At 38.0% G+C, this 26,039-nt stretch overlaps 1 protein-coding gene across 1 annotated transcript in view; it reads right to left on the bottom strand.

Moving 5' to 3' along the window:
• POU6F2 (POU class 6 homeobox 2) overlaps positions 1–26,039 on the bottom strand; it is a 297,021-nt gene that overhangs the window by 236,752 nt on the left and 34,230 nt on the right. Inside the window, exon 2 of the mRNA XM_013128511.3 lies at positions 7,773–7,944. Coding sequence (XP_012983965.3) covers positions 7,773–7,944 — 172 coding nt within the window. The remainder of the gene's footprint in view (positions 1–7,772; positions 7,945–26,039) is intronic.

Raw genomic sequence — 26,039 nt, 5'->3', positions numbered from 1 at the left:
AGCTCCTGCTCATCCAACAGCTCTTCTTGCATTTACTAAAATAAAAATAGAAATCCAAGCTTGTTTTAGGAATAGACAAGCAGTAGTTTAGTGTTAAACAATTTTTAGAGTGGCAGGGGCATGCGTTGATTTGGTACATGTAAATATCCCTGGACTGTCTAGAGAAGGAAGCCAATTTCATTGTGTCTGAAAACAGCAGGGCTTCTTTCACCAGGCAGGATGAGGTACTATTCTTCTCTAGATGACCTCTGCTTTCAAAGTAAAAGGGCTTAGTCCTGCTTCCCAGAGAATCAAAGCAGTATCACAACATAAAAGAGGACATGTCACAATACAAATCTTCCTTTGTTTCATACTGATATTGATTTTGATTTTTATATGGCGGAGAAAGAGAAATGAGACTTTACGCTAACAAATATCAAACCATTTCCATGACAAAATAATGTTCCTGTTGAAACCCACAAATTATGACACATTTAATTTTATTCTGCTTTTGCCCCTGTTCAGCATTAATTTCCTCATTTAGTTGTCATTTTAATGTAACTGCTACTACTGAGCTCATCAGAAATGATTCTGTAACTGGCAAAATAATGTTATTGTGGTAGTGCTAGCGGTAGTCATGTAACGAGTCAAAAAATAAACCATTAATGGAAAAAAACATTAATACACTGAATACACAATTAAATCAAAGCATAAAAAGCCACAAAACTGATTCACTCATCCTCTGACCTTCTCTCCCCAAATAAAGGGGCCACAGGTGATGGATGCAACAGAAATAGCAGTTTAGCAAGGAAAGAGAATTAAAACAAAGAACCACCCACAAATGCCAGAAAGAACAAAACCCAGAAAGACAACACAACAAGGAAAACCAAGCGCTACATAGGATATTAAAGAGAAAAATGATCCACAGGAGAATGGCAACTGTTACTATGAGCTTCCTACAGCTACCTCTGCCTTTGGATATTTTTAAAAAATTTATTAACCTGACAGCAGGAAACTTTACACATATTGCCCCCTGACAGGGGGCCAGCTTGGTATAAGCACTTGCTATCTCTTTGTTTAGCATAAGGAAATCAAGGGAGGTGTTAAGTGGTGCCATGTGCACGTTTGGGCAAACATAACTTCACCTCCATCTGCCTCACCCTCACATTTCCATGGAGAGCTTGCTTAATTGTGTAAAGTCCAATAGAAACACTCAATTCTCCTTCCTTCTCTTCTCTGTTTGCTTCCTTTTTAATGTGCAAGTGTCTGATCTATTATTAATCTCAAAACACAAACTGGCAAGGATCTCAATCAAAGAAAGTAACAGTTCTTTCACAAATTACCTGTTTACTGTCTAGTAGCCAGCAAGTCCTCTTTGAAACAGCCAGCCACTAACATTGCTCTTAAACAAGTTTGCTGGTTTTTTGATAGCTTCAAAGACAAGCAGAAGAAAGATTAATTAAAAATGAACTATTTGTCACTCAGTCACACCAATTACATCCTAGGATCTCATTCTTTTTTCCTTCTGTTAGTTGTTCTGTATCCACATAAAGAAAAATCATTTAAGAAACATGTAACATTCACTTAGCTCCAAAGAATTTAGCAAAGTCGGAATTAGAAATTCATGAGAACAAACAATTGTCTTTAAAAAAAATCCCACAATTACTCAATTAGCTTCCTCCTCATTCAAAACAGCTTTTGTTGTTTGTTTGCCTATTTTAAAATAAGCTGTCTCTGCCACAGTTCAGAGACAGCCACAAGAGGCTCCTTTATTTCCATACAAGCAAGGGACTTCATAAGTGGGGCTGCAATATTTGCCCTTCATCAGCCCAATATTGCTTTCACCAAAGGTTAAAGGAGGCAGATTTCAGTCTCCTCAGAGTTGGAATATATGTGTGCTACCATCAGTACCACCACTGCCTGAGCTACCTGCAATACCTAGGCACAGCAGGAACGCTGAGCCAGGGATGGATTTTCTGTCTTACCACTGCACTGTGCTTTGTGTTTAAATAGTCATAACATCTTTTTAGGCCTTAATGGGCATTTATTCCCCATTCACAAATGCATCCCCCGCTGACTACATTAAGAACTCTGCCAAGGAGTCAAACAATAAGATTATTCAGAGTAGTTATTCAAGTCCCTAACTGTTTGCAAACACTTACTTAAAAATCCTCATGTCAAATATATCCTTCATTCACATAGCCAAATCTTCAGCTCCTTTCAGAACTTGTTTGTTACTTGAGCAAGACACCACTACATTTTAGAAAATAGATTTACAAGCCTGTATAATGATCTGGTTCTGTAAACATGCCATCCATTAATGTTTCTCATTGACATAGTCTTTGTAATGAAATCGTGCTCCTAATCCACAGGATACTTGCTCTAATAAGAGTATGACACATTCAAGCAGTAGCAGGATCAGTGCTACAGCCCCTTACGATGGCATGGATAACCGATAGAGTCTCAGAACAAAGCCTCCGCATTGTGGAAATTACTGAATAAGATTATATGAACAGACAAGAATCTATATATGCAGGTTAAATGTTTCAAATGTTTGCTGCCTCTAAAAGATGGCTCTGATTTTAATATTGAGACCATTTGAGCCATGAACTTCCCTATTCAAACAAATATTCACTGGAGCTTTAAAATGCAGCAAGAGCAACAAACACACATTGCTTTGTCACTGAATTTACCAAACCTTATCAAAGTGTTCCTGAAGAGCAGAGTTCTTACAGGCCTTTAAAATTTGAGGATATAACCAAAACACTGAGAATCAGCCTTAAATACACTGATGAAAGGAAAGCTCTTCGTCAGAAGGCCTTTCTTCCCCCCACAGGCTAGATGCTGTTAATGACGATAATGCAAGCTTCCTCACAGCAACCTGGCAATGACCTCTGCTCTGACCTGCAGAGACCACTGTCTCAAGAGGTAAAAGACAATTTTGTCCTTTATCCTTTGTAACTGAAATGGCTCCAGTGCCATAAATTCTAATCAAGGCAAGTCCAATTTAAAAAACAAAAATAAAAAAGGATAAGGTATGTTCCCTCAAAACAAAAATCCAAGGGATTTTCCTGCAAAACACAGTCAGCTAGGAACAACTTCTGCCCTGTTCAGCTGCAGCATACACGGGTACGCTTATAGAAAAAGTCACATGCAGTTCTGAAATATGGGTAACAATATGGGAAAAGAAAACAAAATCCCAAAGCCAAGGCAGGGCTTTGAAAATAAACCCTTGTTTATGGAAATGTGTGCATATTCATTTAACTCGCATATCCCCAAATTCAGGCTTCAAACACACACAGGATGATGAGAAAGGCAAAAAAAAAACCTGGTAGTGAACCAAACAAAACCACAGTCTTCAGATCCAGTGCAGGAAACCGAAGATTTCATTTCACTGGAACAAAACCTTGCCAGCAAAAAACCCAATATATATATTAAAAAAAAAAATCAAAAACCAAATCACCCAAAAATATTAGCAGTTAATTTCTTGCTGTCCTGCAATTATTAAATAGGGAACACTTGTGCTCCACAGTTACAGGCTTGGTCTTACATTCACTATATACTTAACAGCTTGCTTTATTTCAGCAAGTTTGATGCATAGAACTACGGGGTCAATCTCAAAGAGCAACTTTTAATAATACAGTAAGATTAACTTAACATGCAAATGCATTCCCAGCTTTCCTTATACCAGCAGCTAATTATGGTACAAACTACCTGCAATTAAGGATGAATTAAGGACTGGATCTAAATCCAGAAAGCTGGCCTCAGTCCACAGAGGCTTTTGGTACTTGGACTAGCCAATTCTTTCCTAAGACTTTTACAGTACAGAGAACTTTATGCAAAACATACCCATGGTGCCTGCAGCAACTTTTGAATCCCAACAGTTTAAAAATATTACACAGATAAATGTGAAGGGTTTTTTATTACTAATACTTTTTCAGATCAATACTTCATAAGTTATTCTAAACTTGTTTAAAGACACCATATAAAATGGCAACTTGGATTCATTAACTTCAGATCAGATCCTAGTGTATTAATTCAAGTGACGGTACTACTTGGCATTAACAAACACCAACTTTTCTCTGTAAGAGCCTGGGTTACTACTTTGAAGCATATTACAGAGTAAGACAAGTTCATCTGCAAGTGGCACCACCAGGAATGTCAAGAGCCAGACTCAGTTTCTCCATTTAAATACATCATATTATTAAAATAGGAGATTCTGCTTCATAAATAATTAACTACAAGATCTCTTGCAAATCAACCTGGCCTCATATTCTACTCAGCAAACCCAGGATTTCTTTAACTGAAACACTGCAGCTGTGCTATCTCCACACTTCAAAACCGGGCTTCAAAGCTAGTGTGTTTCAGAATAGCCCTTTACCAACACTTCACACTTCAGAAAGTACTTTTCACCATGCTTTTTATTCCCTTGTTTTACATTATTTCAGTATCAAGATTTCGTATGCAGGTACACAGATTCCACAAGTCCACTGGCAGAAATGCACCAGTGGAGGATTAGAGATGCAAACCCTCAGGCTACAGGACAGCCTTTTCTTTATAAAACTCCAAACCAACCACCATCAGCAGGAGATAGCAAGGAGGCAAACAAGCAGCAAGTACAACCCCTCTAACCACAGCTGTTCCTTCCATCACTCACAGGTGACAACTATACTGCAGTGACAAAGTGCATTTTCCCAGACACTTGTGCACCAGTTCCAAGGGGTGTTTCAGATTATCAGGAATTTACACAGCACATGCTGGTATTTCTGAGAACTAAGGAGCTGCAGATTTCACTTGCTTCATCACTGACAGCAAAGCACCCAGAAGAGAAACGCTAAGTTTACTATGTATCTTCCCAAGCCAAAAGTAAGTACAATTAATTGTATTCCTGCCCTTTCCTGATCTGCAGCAGGGACCGATGCTGAAAAGGTGCCTTTCTTATGGCTTAGTGCTATCTGCTACCAAACAGAAAATAAATGCCCAGTGTTTCTATGGTACACAGTGAAATACCAAACCAAGGAACCCTGAGAAAAAGAAGGTAGATTTTAGGAAAAGGTAGAGGTGCGCAAAGCAGGTCCTTGCAGAAATAAACCCATCTATCAAGACAACCTTAGCAGAATGTGTCTGGTGAGAAAGAAGAAAGCTCTTCACATATAATCATTCAACTCTGTTCATCTATATGAAAATAAGACTGGTGAAATACTGCTAACATCAACAAGACACTCAAATGCTGGTCCTCCATCCCAGCTAAATCAGGGCATCATTTTCACAATTTCTTCAAAACACATGAAAACAGCAGTGTAGAAAAACTTTGCTCTCAGTGGACCTGTCTCCTCCCCTTGACTTTCTAAAATGCTCCACCCTCTCCTGCTAAACAGATTTTGGGCAAATTTTCACACAGCATGCATTAAATGGTATATGGCGAAAGGAAAACTACATATGAAAGAAAGCTGGAGAAAATTGTCAGTCTCTGTGCCATCACATGAGTAAGTCCACAAACAATTTCATTTCAGAGACTGCAAAAGCCCAAAGTATGCATTCCTGTTTAATGCTATGAGTAGTATGATAAAAAGAAACAGCCACAGAATACTGCTCTATATTTAAATATCAAAGCTGTGAACAACACTACACTTATATTTTCGATGTTTACTGCAAATCTACCTTAAGAGGTGCATCTGTGACATAAAGACTAATCATCTTGATTTTAAATTTGCTCAGTTTGATCCTCAAATGCATCAAAACAGCCCCACTGTCCTTTCTTTTATGTTCTTAAAGTTACTAAAATTAACTTGATGAGGGCTGCTGCTCAGAGGTCTGTAGCATCCATCATAATTGTAACAGAACCTCGATAAATGGTACATAAGTTCAGACTGAGACAGTTGAACTATTTTACCTACTTTTGTTTACTTGGAAACCTCTTTTTAGCAGTATAAGAATCAGTCAAGGAAATCTCTTACCCTCACCAAACAGAACAGAAACAGCACAATAGATTAATTTGTAGCTTTTTTCATTAGTGCTTTTAGGGACATAAATTACATTTGCAGTTCAGAAAGAGACAAGATATTGGTGCACATCATTTCTGTACCCCACACAGCAACTCTAATGAGAAGTGTCTGTGTATATTTCACTATTACCGAGGAGCACCCAACTGAAAAAGCTTCAGAAAATATCCTCCTTTTTATTACAAGACTTGCCCAACCTAAGAACAGATAGACATTTCACTGCCTTCAGATTAAAAAGTCTGGCTTTTGTTTTGTACTTGCCTTACTGTACTTAACAGATGCACCCTGAATATTTGAGCAAATTAAATACATAGAAACACAGCTGAGAATGTTTGTACTACTCCAGACAACTAATATCCCTCTGAGTTTTAGACATTACAATCATTTCCTGGGTGAAATAGACTAAAACACTTATTCTATGTTTTTTGAACATTCAAAATGCTAATGGAAATTATGCTTCCCATGGAAACAAAGATTACTAAGAGGGTGCTTAAAAATAGATGCACTATTCAGTAATGGTCATTACTGTAGTCCAGAAATTAAGTTCTAGGATTTTAAAATTATTATCATTCTTCCATTTCTTTAGTGAAGTTATTTAATAAAATATTTTTTGTGCCGTATCTTTGAGAAAAAAACATGCTCTTAACCACTTTAAGAGAAAACTGCATGTATTCTTTTGTTTAGAAAAGATCTTGCAGCTCTTCCTGAGCTGGAATACTAAAATCTAAGCACTGTTACAGATTTCCTTATAGACTACAAAATTAAAACTTGAATCTTAGAAAATGGGCTCTCAATCTCTGTCCCTTAAAGCTGCATTCCCTTTAAACAAGATCTTTTTCCCTTTAACTTCCACCTAGAGGATCATGTAAAATAAAGAAATGCTCTGCTTCTATTAAGGTTTATCTCAAGTCACAATTGGAAATAATTAAAAGGAACTCCTTCAGGAGAGCAGTCCCTCTAAACCCAAAATGTCATTGTGTACCGCATAGTGCTGCTCCAGCTCAGACATCTATCAACATCTATCACTCAAGCACGCGCCTCAACAGCCCTGCTCCCTTTTCTGATTAGAGATCAGAGTTGCTTGAGTTGGCTTACAGGGTGTCATCCGTTTGAATGACAGATGTCTGTGTTGGAGTGCCACTCTTGCTGCTTTTGTTTTGATTGGAAAGGCTGCACTTATCTAGTACAATTTAGACTACTAAAAATAAATTAAAAATCCAAAAGGTAATTTCTCTTTGCAGAGGCTTCAGAAGAAATATTTCAGTTCTCATTTAAATTCCAAAAACATTAGCTCCATGTGCAGTACCCTTCATAGCCTTTGTTTACTCAGTACAGAGTGTTTTCTATGGGAATGTTTGAGCTCTTTTCAGCCAGCTTTATCTTTACCATATAAAATGATAACTTTGTACTTTAATCCAGCCTTAGAACAAGCTGGTGGCATGAGACACACCAGCACCTGACCCAATAAATGTTAATGAACTACTCCAAGAGAATGATCCCCCCTCTATTTTTTTTTTTTACATGCAAAAGCAAACCTAAAATGTCTGAAACTTGCATAAAATAAGTTCATTGTTGACAAAAGTTTTCAGGGCTGATGCTGTCATTCTGGTAGCCAGTTCCAATGGGAGCAGAGGGCTGTATGCCTGCACGCTCCAAGCTACTCCTTCGTACTTAGAACAAAATTGAGCGAACAAGGAAAGAAAGCGGGGGGGGGGAGAGGGAGAGAGCAGGGGGAGATTGCTCTTCCGGACAACATGGTAGCAGTGAAATGAAATACCTAGACAGACTTACCGAAGAGCTTGCTGGGAGTGTCCTCGCTGTCATTTGATTCCACAGGCGCAAGCAGGGGCTCATTCAGCTCGTTGTCTGAAGTAGCTGCCTTGTCCTCACCTCTCAACTCTGCATTCATTTCACTCTGCAGTGACAGCAAGGGCTTACTGACTTGTCCAGCTATCATTGGATCCTAGGATGGGGGAGAAAAAAAAAGTGAGGGGAAAAAAAAAAAGTGGCAGCTTTGGTGTGCGTATAGTCTCTGTTCCACTCCCTCCCTCTCACACACACACACTCACTCTCTCTCTCTCTTATCTCTGGCTGCTCCTGCTGTTATTGCTGGCTGCAGTCAAGTGAAGAGCTATTACAGATCCAATGAGTTTTCCATTACTCCCCACCCTATTAAAGCTCAACTAGCATGTGAGAGATTCAGGATGCTTTGGAGAAAAACTTCTATGAAAGCAACATAACCGACACAGCTTTAATTATGGGATGTGCTTTTTTGTGTGTATGTTTTTTTACATCTCACCCTGTCCTTAACGTAGTAAGAAAAGAAATTCCTGTATGCTCCAAAGCCATGGAAGAGGAGTACTCCACAGTGATTTAAAGAGGTATCCTCAGCTGTACGACATTAATAGAATCAAATACAGAGTTTCCAGCATTCCATTAAAATACACAGCAGCAAATAGGCATTGCATCACATACTTTCAACAGAGATACACAGACTTAACTATTCCTGCCTTTGGGATACTATGCTCCCAAAGTCCATAAGTACACACAAACATAAGCTTTTTCTTTTGAAAATAAAAGGAAAATCACACAGAAACCATGTTTTAAAAGAAGATAAAATTAGGGAAGATACTTACACACACAGTTTGCAATTATTCTTGTGTTTGCAACATAACATCCCCCATAAAACATTAGACATGTATATATATTGAAAATTTGTTCCTTGCTGGTTTGGATCTGTTTTATCTTCTGCTCATTGAGGACACTTGGGGGTCAGGCATTATTTCCAAGCACACTCTATTATTCCGTTTGTAAATAAATAGGCATAATATCATGACAGCTCCGAAACCAGAGTGAAAAAAAAGAGGAAACTAAAAAAAAGAAAAAAGAGAAGGAACAAGTGACCTTGTTGTGCTCTCTGGCAGCTATTTATTGCAAAGTTCATGCCTAAATGGCTCTTATGCAGAGAACAGGTGACCAGCGAGCAAGTAGGTTGGTTAGCATGTTCCCTCTGTCCCGTCCTCACATTGGTCAATGTTTGCCTATGGGTTTTTTAATGTATTCATGTCTGAAAAGTGAATTTGATATGACACATGATAATCTATGAAAATGTTAATCAATACAAATAGTTTAAGCTGTCATCAAATGCACTTCTTTAGTCAATACTCATATCGCTGAAAACAATGTCACTGTCACCAGGGCTTAATTTGCACAGCACTTAAATATTGGACTCTGTGCATCAATGCACTCCTCTTCAAATACTGTAGGTAAACACATTTTCTCCCTATTTAAGGCTGAAGCACTCAGCACGCATTTAGCTGAGCCGAATCCTCCCTTTTGAATACCTTGATAGGTCCACTGGAGGGCAAAATTAATACTTAATTGAATCTCACAGTCATCAAAATAATCAATACTTTTTTATTATTTATTCTTTACAGTCTGTTGACTGTTTCAAACCTCTGAGGGAATGGTGGAAAGGATTCATGGCTTTGAAACACTGTCATTTAACAAGGTAATTTTCAGTGGGGCATTAGGGGTTGTGAAACATATAATAAAACAAAAATGGTGGCTTATAATAGGAAGAAAGAAAAGAATTATATTTCTGCCATCTAACAAAACAGGATAAATAAAAAAAAAGCAAGTGCAAGAGGGAGAGGGGAAAAAGGAGGGGGGGAGAGGGAGAGAAAGACTGGCTTTTGAAGGGTTTTATCATATCAAGAGCAGAGCTGAGCTTTCATAATGCTGACATTTCTCATCCTGACAATCCTAAACAAGTGGAAAGGATGAGATCGCAGATATCATCTTTCATCACATTCCCCAGCTTAAGAACCAACATGACAGCTTCTCTCCCCTTTACACTGTTAATTACTAAATAAAATACTGCTCTCTGTCAGCATTAGATTATTGCAGATAGCAACCACAAACATTACTCCATTGTTTTGACTTTTTTTTTCCCCTCTTTAAACCAGTGATACCTACCTTGAACTCTTCAGAAAATAAATTAGGCTTCTGTCTACATATTATAAATATATGAAGCATAATCAATTTAATCAATGTGGTCAATCCATGTTATTGTCAGGCTAAATTGCTGGTGATTTATTAACATTTCATTCACTGTATTTATTAGCCAGCAACAATCTCAATGTTTCTTAGGTGTTTCAGGGGAGAAAACAAGTTAACAGACTCCTTTTGCAGATGCTGGGGAAAAACTGTGTCTTGTTTTGCCTTTTATTCCTATTGCTTTATGGATAGTCATTTACTAAGGCAAAAAAAAAATGTTTCTTTGCTTTCACATACTAAATTATGTATTTTAGCAGATTTTCCAGCTAAAGGTCACTGTGAACACAAGCAGCATTGTTCCAAAGCCTGAGCTGCTGCTCCCAGTTTCAGCTGTTCAAAACTAATACCAAGAGTGGTTCTGCAACAAAAGTGAATCGGGACAAAATTTGACCCTTCTCGAAGTATTTTGGGGAAGGAAGTCATCCTGTCCACACAGCTACATTGCTAATCTGAGGAGTAACAGGACTTTAACAGAGGATGCTGCATCTGTACAATTCCAGATTAAAGTCTCAGCTGCCAAATTTTAAATACATGAAAAATGGGAGGTAGAATAATGCAGGAAATGTGACAACACTGTAAGAAACCTCCACCCTTAGATGTCAGTGAATTCCCAGCAACTTCAACGGGGCCAGGATTTTACTGGTTACATACATCAATAATTCGGCCTCATCTGCAGTACTTCGTTCATTTCTGGTTAGCCCATGTAAGAAAAGTACATCAGAAAGATGTGTGGGAAGAATGATAAAGAGATCAAAAAGACTGGGAATGTTTGCACGGGAAAAAAAGTGAGGAAAAATGAGCATGATCCAAGTATACAAAATAATAAACAGCAGGGAAGAAACATAGATCAGGAACTACTGACCCTACCTCATCTGAGGAGAAAAGGGGCCTCCACTGAAATGGAAAAGTCACAAAGCTAGTAATAGTAAAAGATACTTTTCCAAGCAGTAAGCAGCGAAAACTTGTGGAACTCCTTGCTGCAAGATGTCACCAAGTCCTGCACTACAGTAAACATCAACATAGTGGCTTGCATGGCTGGGCAGACTGTTAGCAGTGAATTTAATACAGGAAAGCTGTATTAAACACAGAGGTAAGGACTAGAAAAACTGAAATAACATCAACTGCTGCCTCCTCCCTCAGACAGTACCAGAACCTGTAGTTAACCCTAGGATAGCTCTCTATCAGGTGGTGAATGAATAGCAACTTTCTCTATAAACAGATGGATTAGATACTCTCTAAAATTTAATCTACATAAAGACTAAATAACTCACTTAAATGATGGGTTGAAGGAAGGTTTGTTTCCTTCAAAAACACACTTTTTAAAAAATTGACATTTTTTCAACTTCAGGTTGCCTCCAGGCTTTCAGTTGCTTTCCCTGCTCAAGTATCATGCCATTATTGCAGTGAATTATGCACAATTAAAAGCTATTATTTTTTTACACTAAGTATAATCTAGTTCCAGCTCACAGCAAGTGGCCTAGCCTGCAAAATCCTTTGTTGACCAGAGGGGTTGTTCCTGTCTTTCCCAATGGCCTCCCTAAAAGCAACTCAGGAGTAGTTGCTATGCCAGCTGCAGGATCAACAACCTTCTCCTCTGCCCACATACCAAGTCCAGCCCAAAGAGGGCCCTTGGCACTGGAGAGGTGCATTGAGGCAAGGATCTGTTTTCCTCCCTGCCCTGGACATCTGTTGTCTTGACACCCAGAATATGCCCTCCTGAAGGTGTGAAAGGACAGATTACATGTTGCACTCTAACACAGGATCTTCCCATGGACTGACAGACACACCAAAGCCTTAGCTTTCTGTATACAAAAACTGAAGTCTAAGAATACTTCTAAACCAGACAGATGAACTTTGCAAAAAGGGTTTATATGCTTTGAGTAAGAGGCAAGTGTACATAAAAAGGATATAATGCTGCAGAATTTCAGCTGGCATAAACACAAGAGTAAATTTCTAGTTATGCGACAAGTAAGGAATTACAATCTCCTTACTCAAAATATAGCTGTATATGCCACGCACGTAGTGACAAATTTTACACCCATCTCTTGCAGATACTCATATAACTTGTCATCTATTTCTTGTCCAACTATCACTAGTATTTCCAGACTTGCCTGTTTTCTGGAAGATTTCTCTGACAGTTTTGTGCAGCGAGTGGTCCTCCCCGCTGTGTGCCTCCCTCAAGGGTGGCTTTACCTCCTGTAATTCAGTTGCAATACCTGCTACACCTCTGTTCAGCTCTACCTCCCTCATATGACTTAAAATAAGCTGCTGGGCTTAATTTAACAGCCAAGATCATGTGGATTTGCAAAAGCAAATTACAGTTCTGGTTATACACCCTCTTTTAAAAGCCAAAATCTTTTCCTTATCTGCAGCACTGTATGAAGTACAGGAGACCATTTATGACTGTGCTAAAAGCTTTGCCTTTGCACTTTAAGGGTAAAGGTGCAGTTTCTAAGCAAAACTATTTAATAATCAAAGACAGCTTTTAAAGGAAACTACATGGGTTTTGTGTGAAACATGCCCTAGGCAGAAGTCTAAAAATGGGAGAAGGAACTAATTTCATCCTTAATGTAGGACTTGTGTGACATAGGGCTTTATAAAGGCTTCATGCACAGATTTAGCCACTGGTCTTAATTTTGTACTTACTGTACTATAAACATTATTGGTCTGCATTTAATGACTTTTTAAAGTTTTAATTAGGAGAAAAAGTAAGATACTTGGTTTGCTTTTTTATTTTGCCCTTAGTTTGAAGTTACTTTGCACACACTTTCCAGCTTAGAAGTACTGGAAACTAATTTTCTGAGGTTTTCTTGGTTTGTTCTTTTTTTTTCAAAGTATGAAATAAATCCTGCCTCCCCTCTAGTCTTACACAGACTTCTGTCTGGGACATACACCATACATATGCTTGAGAGTAAACACTTCAATTATACTATCACTAAAAGTATTTACATTGTTCAATACATTATTCTAATGACTACACTGAGTATTCAAACTGTAGCTTATTACAGTTTTTAATCAAAACAAAGCATTACCCTAACCTTGTATAAAGCTGTCCAAAGATGTAACTTAGCTTATATTTTTGAGTGAGGAATACATTAAATGCACTCCACTGCAAAAGGACTGGATTTGTGTCAAACACCAGTGAAATTTCAGATTACCTTCTCCCATGGTCCTCTTGCGAACTAGTCTTTCTTCCTTCACCTTATTGCTTTTAGAGGTATCCAATATATTTTTTTTTCCCATAAAATAAAGATTTCTCAGAGACAACCCTCTTTGATCCTTTCTTCTTTAAATGTTGTTTTATCCCCCGTCACTAGTGTGCTGATATTTCCATCCCAATCTATCCATAGTCTGGTTCATGCAAACTACTTGGAATGAACCTTTTGTCCCCTGCTAGGCTCTGACTATTGCTACCTGCTAGCTGTCACTTCCCCAGAGAACTTACAGAGAAAAATCTTCTCATTTTCTGCACAGCCACCTGTACCCACCATTCTTAGATGGATGTTTCTATAAGCAAAACAAACAAGACTGCTGATGGATGATCACTGATCTCCCTTCACTACTTTGATCTTGTTCTTTTATTTACTGCATTATATTTTTACTTATAGTACCTATATTACTCATATTTAACTTAAGATCTTCAGTATTGTTTCTCCTTCCTCTTAAAGAAAATAGCTAATATATGCCCTGCTCTTCTCACTCAATATGAACTCCAAAGAGTCTCCACTTTTCTTTGGATAAAATGGTATTTATTCTCCTCATGAAAAATCTTTGTAGCAGAGAAGATAGTTATTTTCTTCTCCCTTTTCTCAATACTAGTGTGACTTTGGACATAGTATTTTTCCACTGATAATCATCTTCACATCTAATGACCAGATTGCAGTTAAAAGGGAGAGTTTTCTGGATTAAAAAAAATAATGTAGCTAACTAACCAGTGCCCACTTATATTCATATTATTAATAATATTGAACTTCAAATAATTTAATTTGGAACATTAGACAATCACTGCACATAGTGCAAGAAGTCTGGAAAGGGACTTCTTACAAGGGCATGTAGTAACCTTAGTAGAGTCACTAAAGGGGGCTTAAAGCTAATGGCTTTAAGCTATAAGAGGGGAGATTTAAATTAGACATTAGGCAGAAATTCTTCCCTGTGAGGGTGCTGAGGCACTGGCACAGGGTGCCCAGAGAAGCTGTGGCTGCCCCATCCTTCCCGGTGTTCAAGGCCAGGTTAGACAGAGCTTTCAGAAACCTGCTCTAGTGGAAGGTGCCCCTGCCTGTGGTAGGGGGTTGGAACTGGGTCAGCTTTAAGGTCCCTTCCAACTCAAACCAGGCTGGGATTCTTAGGAATGTTACAGTTCAGTGAAAAATTGTGTTTTTTAAACCAAAAACAACTAAGCTTTTTGTGTCAATGTCCTTGAATTGCTGTGTCTTGAGATTGAGATGCTACAATGCACTTTCAAACCATAAAAACATCTCACTAAATATACCTCCCCTCTATCCCTCCACTCCTTATTTTCCCTAATGAAAACGTTTCACATATTCCTCATGCCTACTGAGAGCAAACTGAACAGTTCACAAGAGAAGTTCTAGTCAATTTGCTGGTTGGGTCACTCTGCAACATGCTGACTAGAGGTCCCAGGTTGGGAAATGCAGGCTGGAAATATGCACACAGCAGCTGCGCAGCAGAAAATAGGTAGGTTGCCATTTATTTTATAATCAGCATGGGTTTATTGCTCTAAACATACCCCCCAGCATACATACTGTGTGGTTCAAACAGGAAAGAGATGAAAGATGATTTCACCATAGGAAAAGTGAGTAACAATGTTGTTGTAGGAAACTGCTGCATCTCAGGTCCAGAAATGGCTGTTCTGGAACTGGCTGGGAAAGAGGCTTGCATGTATGAATACAGAGTTTGTGTTTTTTTTGCAATCCACGTGACACGTGGGAATCACTAATGCCAAAGTACGCATATGATAGAAGCTATACTCCAAACACTATTGGAATTTACTTTAATGATTCTGATACCGTTACAAATCTGATAAGAATCATTCTGCTCTTCTTGCAATCCATTTCATCTTTGGAGTTTCCTACCATGTACGGAGTGAAACTATATAAAACTTATTTCTTAGGATAACAAGAGTTGTAGCTTTGAGCTTGGCCTGATTATAATGATTCCCCATTTAAATGACAGTCTGGATTACTGGACAGGAGTTTGCTCATCAGTGGACATGCAGCAAAAGTTAGTATGTGTACAGAGGTCGAGGGCCAGAGAAGCTACTGTGCTGGGAAGGTACCATGCTCCTCAAAACACATTTTAGATAAACAATGAACATCCACAAGGAGAAATAATAAGTCTTGAGAGTCATGAAAGGAAGCAGCCTTCTAGTTAAAGATTCTTGTAGCCACACAAAAGCCAACCCCAGTTTTAAGAAGCCAGAAGATCAGGCCCTATACATCATGACAGGACAAAGGTAAAACATGTAGGAACACTTTTTGACTGGGACCAAACATGGTGGAGTAAGTCTTCAAGAAAATTTTCCACTCATTTTGTGCAATCATTTAGGTGGGATCAGCAACTCAAGAGATGTCCTACTCTTCTGCCATCTGGTCTCCCAAAAGGAGATGACATAGGAGAGCAATTAAATCTGAAATGAGAAGATGATTCCTATCAGGAGTAAGACTTTGACACATTTTCTTTATAGGAGTAGTGGATGATTCCCACTGCTCTGTCAGTTTTATTCTGCAGGGAGCCATGTCAAACATAAGAAACCATCTAGAAGAATATAAGCCTGGAAGAATAACTAGGATTATTTAAAATTTGTATACTGTGGGGCCAATTTATCATAAAAGTTAAAAAAAAAAATCCATTACAGAAAGGAAGACATTGTCTTCCATTAAGAAAATAAAAAAAACCAAACAAAACAAAACAACAAAAAAAAACCCAACCCAATCTTTATAAAGCTATTCACCACTCTTAGAGGGAAAAAAATGCCATTCTACCCTAGTGTGATAAACATGTCGGAGCTGTCTAAAGGATCTTTGTTATAAACCAAAAAGTTCTTATTCACCCCCCAGATTATTTCAGATTGGGTTGATTTATTCCCCACACTGACCACCTAAAGGAGACACAATCCTATTCACCAAATCATTGCAGTTGATACTAAGTCTTTACAAACCTGCCAGTTCCATAACTTTCCCCCTTTTTTTAACAAGTACTTGAACAATTTCAATTCTGAAGGCGCCTTAAGCACAAAGCTTCTCTTTACACACAATCTTGCTGCCTATGTTTAAAAGGTCTTTTTAGAACTTATATCATCCCATTATCAATGAAATCCTTCAGTTCTCCATGAGGAAGAACAGGTCATAAATGGCCTATTTGGAGCTAAGAAATGTAGTCGAACAGTCAATGGGATTCTCTTCAGTTTTTCCTAGGTGAAAGATGCCTCATAAGAATGGCCACCATGAGGCATTCAAATGATATTAATTTGGCCTAATCAGAATATGGCATTATATACACTTTCCCTGTATTTGCAGTTGTCAGGCTTTACCTACCATGCACACACCAGCAGCTACTTTGGCAGAAAAAATATCATAGCCAGAATTCAGCTATAATTGCTTTTAGAAACCAGCACATCCAGAACCACATGGAAACCAAACTTGTAATCAATGCTGAATGTTTATCATGTAAGAGAAACTTGACTAGGCAACAAAGAAGGGACTCACAGCAACTGAAAGAGGCTTTCCTCTTGTTAAACAAAAACTTGATTTTACGTAACATGGCAGGATTTGCAAGTTGTGAACCAAAGAAACCATTAACTTGATTTTTTGAAAATCAGGGCATGAGTTAAACAGTAACCAAGCTCAGCAGTTAATTTTATCACTTGCATTTGGTTTAGGAAAACCCAAATCAAGATCTGTCAAGCAGCCAGCCATGGATTTGGCTCTATCAGGAAAGTTGCTTTCTGTTTCAGGATGGATCTTCCCAATCTCTCACCAGAAATTCTTAAGACACAAATTAACTAAGACCTTGGAAAAAACATGTGTTGAAACAGGGACATAACACTTTTAGTGCAATGAAGGAACCTTTTCTATTGGAAAGGGTTTTTGGTGAAGATGTTTGAAGTAGTTCTAATTTAACTGCACTTTCATCTAACTCTTGGTTTGAATGCCACTTTTAAAAGCAATTACAAACTATAATACAATACACAGTCACAACCTAGACCACTTTAGAAATTGGGTATGTATTTTTTGTGAACCTTTCAAAATCCTTTATAAATAAGGGTATAATACTTAAACAAGGAAACCACATGAGGCAAGTCACAATTTGTCCAGAATATCACAGACTGCTGGATAATCTTCATTTCAGTATCAAATTGTTGTCTGACAGCTTGAAGCAAATGAGGTCTGCCTTTAATTCTTCTTACTAAACACAACTGAAGGCTTCCAAAACACAAATCCAAACTGAAGATAGCTCAGCCTTGGTTTTATATGTGTTTAATAAGACACCTCTTATGGGTGCACGTCAATGTCCTTACTTTGCCATAGCATACTTGAACTCTATTGACAAGTATGGCACATAACTTTTCTCACAACATGCCTTCTAGGGGTGGACCCCTCAGATTTCCTTTTATTTGCTGTATACATTGAATAAAATATCAATTATGCTCATATGTTGAAGAAACTGAAAGCTTCACCTGAACTGAGCCTCACAGACAAAAATGTTTTTTTTCCACAGATATTAGGAGATGTGGGTGCCATAAGATGGGCAGCTCTGAGGTTAAGAGTAAGAATCTCTAATAGTTTTTCAAATGGTTCTCCTATGCTGAGATCATCTGACAGCCAAACTTGCTGTTGTAACTGCTAAGTGTATTCACTACTACAAATACTGCAGATCAATAATATTATGGTTTTTATATTTTCTATGACTTTCCCATTGATAAATGAGTGCAGTTGGTTTTGTTTTTTTACCATTACAGACCATCTTTAGGACTATTCTTCTTCTTACTAGTTCTTCATCAACACCTGGGTACCACATCTTTCTTTCCACATTGTAGGTCATAATGTATTAATTCCTAATTAAATGTGCTCCAAATTCAACATGCTTTTAACTATCACACAGCTTCACACTTCTAACACAATTTGCCTAAGGACTTGGTTTTCTTCAAGAACTTAAGACCTAAACAGTGCTTCACCATTTTGCACTTTAACCTTGACATAACAAAATCAATAATAAGCAAAGCATAATAAGCAAAGAGACTTTGGCAAACACACAAAAAAAATAAGCATGGCTACATTTAGGGTGAGTAAAACCAGAGACATAAACCTTCCCCTTTTCTGCTTGTTTGCATTTTAGACCAAATTCTTATTCCTAGATTTAAAAATCAACTTTCTCATTTACTTTAACCCACATTTAATTAATTCATTCATTACTTGGGTTATTTATTTCTCAGCACTATAGTGCCTGAATGCTTAATCACATCCTTTGATCTCTACATTCTGATGCAGGCTAGAGCATCCTCAGAATCTGTGTGCATATTAAAATGTTCTCTTTGGCCATAAAAATCAAGTTGGTGGGCAATTACTTCAATGTGACACCTTGTATAAGCTTACCATCATGCCTTCACTTTAAACTTTGTAAGTCAATGAAATTATATTGTAGCCATTGACAACACATACAATTTTGCCTGTTTGATATCCCATTACTGCAATAGCAGCCACAATGGTTTGGGGAAAAAGCTCTTTTTCCATAAGAACGTGCTACCATTTCTGCGCTCACAAATAGGGCATATTTGCAGGGAACACAATAACACCAATTAAATTACTATCTCAAAATATTTGCTTGCTTCAAGAGAAAGTAAAGTAATGCAGTTTCATGCCTATCTATTGAATTGTTAGTAAAAGATGACCAATAGCTCCCAACACAGGATCAAATCATTCACACAAAGAATTAATTCACCTTTGCAGTCAAAATAGCAAAAGCATTAAATATTCTCAGACTAAATACTTTGCTAGGACACAGGATCAGTTTTGTAGCACCAGGATATACACACAGATCTTCCCTATAAAGCATACAGAACTCTAGCAGAAAAGAGAAACTCTAACCTCTACATATATAATACTATTTGTACAGTTCTACCAACAGTTCCAAATCTTCCCTCTTTTGCTCATCTCTCAGCTTCAGATCCTGGGCTCAAACCTACCTCTTCATGGGGGAAGCCTAGAAACTCAGAAGCCTTGAATCCTGAAGGGAATACACTTCAAGGAAGAAGAAAAAAAAAAGAATAAAAAAAAGCCAGTTTTAGAGGACTACGAGAATTAAATACAGAATATCACTTTCATTATCTTCTAAGACCAGGTATTGTACAGAACAGCAGTTAATAAAACAAGCAGAAAAATCTAAATCCACAAAGATAAAAAAAGCTCAACTTCTTTTCAGTTTGCTAGGATCATATATTAAATGCAAAGAAACATTGAATTCTGTTCCATGGATCAGTTAAAGAAAAGCTACTGAGGGGCTATGCTATAACCCACTTAGATTAATCAGCAACTTACCAGGGATCGGGGTGCATTAACATGAATTGCATGCTTAAGTAGCAAGTCCCTGGACTTTATCACATCAAAATCTGCCTTATCTAGTGGTTTGAAGCCTTTATGATCTTAGTCCCACATGGCCACATGCACAATCCTTTACTCAGAAAAACGTTCACAGCTCTGCTCCTCAGCCTGATTCCAGCACCATCCAATAGTACAAACAATTGATCAGAATTACTGGGCTTGTTTTCTGAAGGCATCTTTCAGCCACAGACTTCCACTGTATTTATTCTGTTTTCAGAGACATCAGGAGAGGATAAAGAGTGAATGAACACATACTTGGGATGAGAAACTATTAAGTAACAATTAATTTCACCTCTCTCCCTCACAACAACACAGGTGAAGTAATCCTTTCAGAAGTACCTAAACACACAGTGCCTATGATATCAAAAGGATTTGGGAAGACCACAAAAAAATGATGCATGAAACTGAGAAGTGACAACATAACTGAGTACTTATACTGGGATTCAAACCTATTCTTATGGTCTCATCGTGTTACCCCAGCGTGCGGTTAAGCTATAGATTTCTTTCTCCTACATGACCTGTACACACCTTTAAGGGTCCTTAATTAGAAGATGACAACGTACTGAACAGCATTACAAGAAGCCCAACCAGATATGTTAAATTTACTGCAACAGAGGGAATGAACTGCTGTCATGAAAACAAAGCCATGTTTATGCTGTGGTTAAATTATGGCTTTAAGATATGACAGTCATTTATCTATAGCTGAAGGGTATAAACTAGGCCTTCAAGCATGTAACCTGCATGAAGTATACATGCTGGAATCAATGAGACCACTTACATGATCAGATTTTGTGAGGTTAGAGTGCAGCAGTGGGGGCAAATTGCTCAAAGGTAAACAGAACTAAGTAGGAAGAAAAGGATGAAAATGACATAACACAGAAAAAGGCATAGGAAAAAAAAAAGACCAAACCAAACGGAAAAGAAAGTCCTTAGACTGCAACCTTCTCCTGAAAGGACAAGTAGAAAAAGCTCTTTCGTTTGATATTTGAAGTTCTACTAGACAGAGAAATGCATAACGCAGGAGTGCACAATCATGCATGGTTATGGTGTCTTTTAAGCTCTGTCACTTAGGCTCAGCCTAGGATATCACTGTCAAAGCGGGTTGCTTCCTGCCTCGCACACCACATTAACATCATTAATAAATTATGACCTTAGCAACACCTATTTAATCCTATTGCCTTCAGTAGAGTTGTGCAAGTGTCATTTAGCACTTCATTTAAGGCAATGAGATTGCAAAGGCAGTGTGGAAAGCAGAACACAGTCTATAACATTGCTGATGACAATGCACAGCAGAGTCCCTTTTAGTCTCCTAGTCGGTGTCATAGATACAACAGTAATAAAGTCTGATTCTGCTTAATATGCCTGCTCTGCATGTACATTTACACTGACAGGACACTTTTAACAAGGAACTACAATCTGCACAGGTATTACTTAGTGAACAATCTTATTTTAACTATGAGCATGACAATTACAGAATGTCATGGCAAGGTTGGTTGTTTTTTTTTTTTCCTCCCTGTACTGCTTCAAATCCCACTGTTTTGGCTTGCAACATTTCTTTGCAAGAAAATAAAATATGCCAAATACATTCTGAAGACAGAAGAACCTTACATTAAACTTGAGGAAAATTTGTCGCACAATTCCTTTTAGCAGCTCATGGCAGCAGGGGAGAAGAGGATGTGCTCTGAAATTTTTCACTATGAATAATGTGCCTCCAGTATCCTTGCAGTTGAAGAAAACTTATTACCAACCCTGAATATCTTTATATAAGGTGGAAATATGTAACATGTTAGAGCTTAAGTCTACTGAAAGAGATAAGCTGTGAGTAACTGACATTATAATTGAGTATAGCTAGTCTGTGTGAGAGAAGTTTTTACTTCCTCAACAAGTATTTTGGGGAGCATTCAGGTCAGGTACTGTAATACTAACACCCAACTCAAGAAAAAGCAGCGCCTCTATGTTAAGCTGTAACTGACAACAGGGGTGGAAAAAAAGGACACAAAACCTTGAAAACTCTGCAGCTGGAAAGGAAATTTTCTGTACATCTTCATCTGGGTATGGAACCTCCAACCTTAAGGCTTCATTTCTTGTATCAGATTTTAAAAGCTGGAGGTAAAGACAAACTGTACCAGGCTGTGAGTAAAGATGAGACAAATTTACCAGACATGCATTTCCTTAAAGAAAGCTGGAGGAGCTCCAACCCATTCACAGTGACCATACTGCCATCCTGAGGCTGCAACTCCAGAGCAAAGTCTTAAACTGGCATGAAGACCTCCCTTCAGCCCACTTGGCAGAGTCTAGTTTTCAGGGAGCCATACAACTGATGGGGCAGTTCAGTTCTGCAAGGACATGGGGTTTATCTACTGATTGCACCAGTGCCAAGCATGGATCTGATGCAGAAGCACCTCCAAGCAGGTTATTCTAGTTTAACTTCTCAGAAGGGGTAACTCTGTACCAGCAGTCTCATTCTTCAAGACAGTTAAATGCATGCACACAAATCTTCGGGGAACGAAGTATTGTTGGTCTGGAAACCAAAACACCATAAAGCCCCCACAAACAACACAAGCAACAGCATGGAAAGAGAAGTGGGGGGCTTTTATAACAATGTCCAAGGCAGTCTGCAGTTTAGTTTTGGACAGTAACCTGAAAAGACACAGAGGTCTTAAAAAAATCTAACCAAGAGATCTGGTTGATGGAGAACTCTGTAGGAAGTAGTACTGACATTCAAACATCTCACTTCCCAGCTTCTGTGGTGAACATTTCAGTTTATAAAGGGAAGGCAGACTCACTTTCTTTTCACTTCATTCAGCAAGTAGAAGGAACTTGGCAACAAAAAGTGAGACATCATTTAGACCATAGGAGGAGACAGGAGTAAGGCAGCATAAGCAAAGCAAACTGCTTATCAGCTGGTGACTGTGATCCAAAACCTGACCTGCAAAATACATTCTGTGAATGCACCTCACACTGGTAAGTGAAGGGAGGCCAAGTAGCTTTACCTAAATGAATACAAACACATTCTTAACTCTTTCCCTAGACTGAGAATAAATAGTCATTGCAATAAACATTTAGGGTTGAAACGCACAGTAAGGTATCTTAAAGTTTAACATTACAGATCAAAAAATGCATGGTTATTTCAGTATTTTACTGCCTTCTTAATAGAGAATTTTGTATGCTTGGAATTCTTAAGCATGAAGCATTGATTTTAGGTTTAATTTAAAAGGTAAAAAGGGAAGAAGTTTTGTCTCATGAAACAAACAGCACAAGTCACAAAAGACATTCTTGCTCCATGCAGTGCATTAAGTTGTAATCACCTTACTCCGTAGAACGAAGGCTTGACATATCTATACTACTACCAATGGTTTATAGACACTTATCATAAGAAGCATATCAAATTGCTCAGGTAGATATAGCAAAGGGCATTGAAATGATCACCTGGAATCCAAACACAGTTATACACATATACAATTATATCCTTCCCTCAGAATGCAATCTTTTGCCTCCATGCTATCCACAACCAATGCTAGAAAACTCTGGAGAGATGGATAAAGAACTCAGTCTGGATGAGGACGATCAATCAAGATCTTCTCTGGAACCAGAACTGCTGTTATAACAAATCAATAAACACTACCTGTTGATCTACAACAACAGAATCCTGAACTTGTCTACTCAAAATGATACATATATACATTAACCACTGCATGTGTGCTTGTGTTGATTTAAATATGAATTCTAATTAAATTTGAGGGTTTTATTAATGCATGAACATTCATAAGCTGATAATGACCAAGACGTTCTTTACTGCTCTATCAGCCCAAAATTCTGCAAGAGGAAGAAACAGAAGTGAACTATTAACGGAAAGTAGGATTTTCCTTGCAATAGCCTCAATAAATATGTCGGTCAGAGGAAAAAATAGGTCAAAAATAGAAAGCTTATATCTCCAATAGCAAAAAAAAAAGAATGTTTGTGTCAAATCCATTGGAGGAATTGCCATGAATGGTTCATCTGTGTGAAAATATGATCCTTGTAATGCTGCTAAGATCAGCAAGACCTAGGATGATATGCTGAACAAGAGCTGGTTGCAGAAGTTAAAGGTGTCCACTGGAAATTAACTTAAATGTCTGTTTGCCCAGCATTTTAAAAATGGATAGGAGAACAAAGAATAAGAAACTGCTTTTTGGGGCTGGTTCATTAATTAGTACAAAAAGGAAAGATTTAGTGTCAATATTGAGGTGAAGTCCTTATAAGCAGCGTTCCACATTTTCCTCATGTATGAAATGTTCCATTTGAACTCATCTGTTTGTAAGTTTTGGATCATTTACACTTCTTTTCCCTGTGACCCATATGCCTCTGCTGTTGTATAAGCAGTTCATTTACCATCCTTTCCTAAAACACTCAGAAAAATAAAGTACAATGAAATATACAGTTTCTTTAAAGCAGAGAACTGGAAAAGCACCTTTTTATGAGCCTACTACACAAGGTCTGCTCAGAGGAGGAACACCTAATTCTGCAGCAATCCTCACACAGAAATCCAGTCACCTCTGCTCTGGATTCTGCAGGCAGATATTTCACCATAAACCTCAAAGTTTTTCCTGAGTAGAGACATGGGAACTTTACCTTGTTGGGGTGGCTGGAACAACCAGCTCATCTCTCTCAGGAGGCCAAGAGAGGCTGCATACTCTTAACTCAAAGAAAGTACCTTAATGGGCAGCAGTTATTGAGTCTCCTGCAAAACACATAATTTAACTCTGACTCCTCAGTGGCAATCATGACAGGTCTCCTGTCCCCAAAACCCTAAAAATATTGGCTAAAAATAAGAAAAAATAAAGTAAAATAAAAAATGGTTGTACCACAAATTGACAATGACTGAATTTGTGTGTGCCGTGGTTTACCACCCTCCTGTGTTCATAGACAAAAAGAGATAACCAATGTGTGTCCAGAAAAAATTGATACACATGTTACAATATTTTGTCTCCCCCCCTTCTTTTTATCACCATCTGATTTTATGCTACACAGAGAATCTGGTGGCTCACTGGGCTATTGTTTGAGTTTTATGTAATCTACCTGCTTACTCTTTCCATTATCTGCCAGAGACCTGTTTTACAATGGAATATGGCTACTGCAAGGGGCTGTTATTGCCAATATCTTCACATACAAAAATTGAACTAATACATTTCCTTCTGTGCTTTATCAAAAAGACTTAGCTGGAAAATATTTAACGTGCAAAAATGCAAAACTAAGGACCTTTAAGAGAGGATGTTGAGGTGGAGGATGTTTTGCTTTTTAATGAGAATAATATAAACTGAAATGTTCTTACTCAGGGCATACACAAAGCCACAAATAAATCATTTCAGGTGAGCATAAATTCTGCTTGAATTGTAAATGACCCCGCTAACACAAATTAGATTGAGACAGAAGCTTAAGTTCTCTTCACTACATCTACTCTTCTTTGGGGCATTTTTCAGATTCTGGCAACCAAATTTAGACTTGAGCTGTACAAAATCTGTGATTTCTAATGCTCTTTTCATGAATCTTTAATTACTCTGTATGACATTTAAACAAAAAAATACTGACAAGGCCTTGGCTTATTTCTCTGTTTTGGGATTGTTTTGTACCTGTGCTGACAAAATCATTGCATTTTATTTAGTGTAATCAAAAAGCTGTTTTTAATAATAGATTGGAAAATACAGGGGGCTGGATTCTCTGCTCCCCCTTTTCCTCCCTACTAGTGTCTGGTGGACACTTACTTATGCAGGGATGTAGGATAAACAGTCCTTCAGACTGAATACTTACATTTGTGAAATGGAAGCTCAGAAAACACAGGATGAAATCTACTGGGGGGTGGGGAGGCAGGTATTTAGCAGTTTTCTTTTTAAAAACAACCAATCAGGCCATTTTAATCCCAGATTTAAGTGCCTTTCTCATTCACAAAGTCCAGTCCAATAGCTGACTTGCTTTGAAATTGAAAACTGCGTCAGGAACTATGTCTGTTAAGTCAAGGTAAATTTGGAACAACTCCATTGACTGCAAAGAAGTTAAAATCATATATAACTGCGATTAGTAATTGCCCTGTAACATGCTTTAATTTCTTAACCATTTCACAACAGAGATAAACCTCCTCCACATCAGTCAATTATTCCCTGTTGCCACTGTTACAGCTGTGTCACTCTCACTGATCACATTCTTCCTGATTGCTTCCCTCATACTGGAGAGATAACTACACAATAAAGGCAAAACAACACATGATCTTTCAGCTGCCTGAAAACTTTAAGGATAAAATTACAAAAGCAGTTCTGTCCCAAATGCCCACTTGCTACTCAAAAGAATGAAGCTTCTTCACCAAAGGCACATGAGAACTTGTTTTGATCTATGGAAATTTGAATAATTT

Source organism: Melopsittacus undulatus, chromosome 1 (assembly GCF_012275295.1).
Source record: "Melopsittacus undulatus isolate bMelUnd1 chromosome 1, bMelUnd1.mat.Z, whole genome shotgun sequence".
In the NCBI taxonomy this organism is placed as follows: Eukaryota; Metazoa; Chordata; class Aves; order Psittaciformes; family Psittaculidae; genus Melopsittacus; species Melopsittacus undulatus.
Note: the sequence above shows the minus strand (reverse complement) of the source record. Positions and strands in the feature narration are given on the sequence as shown.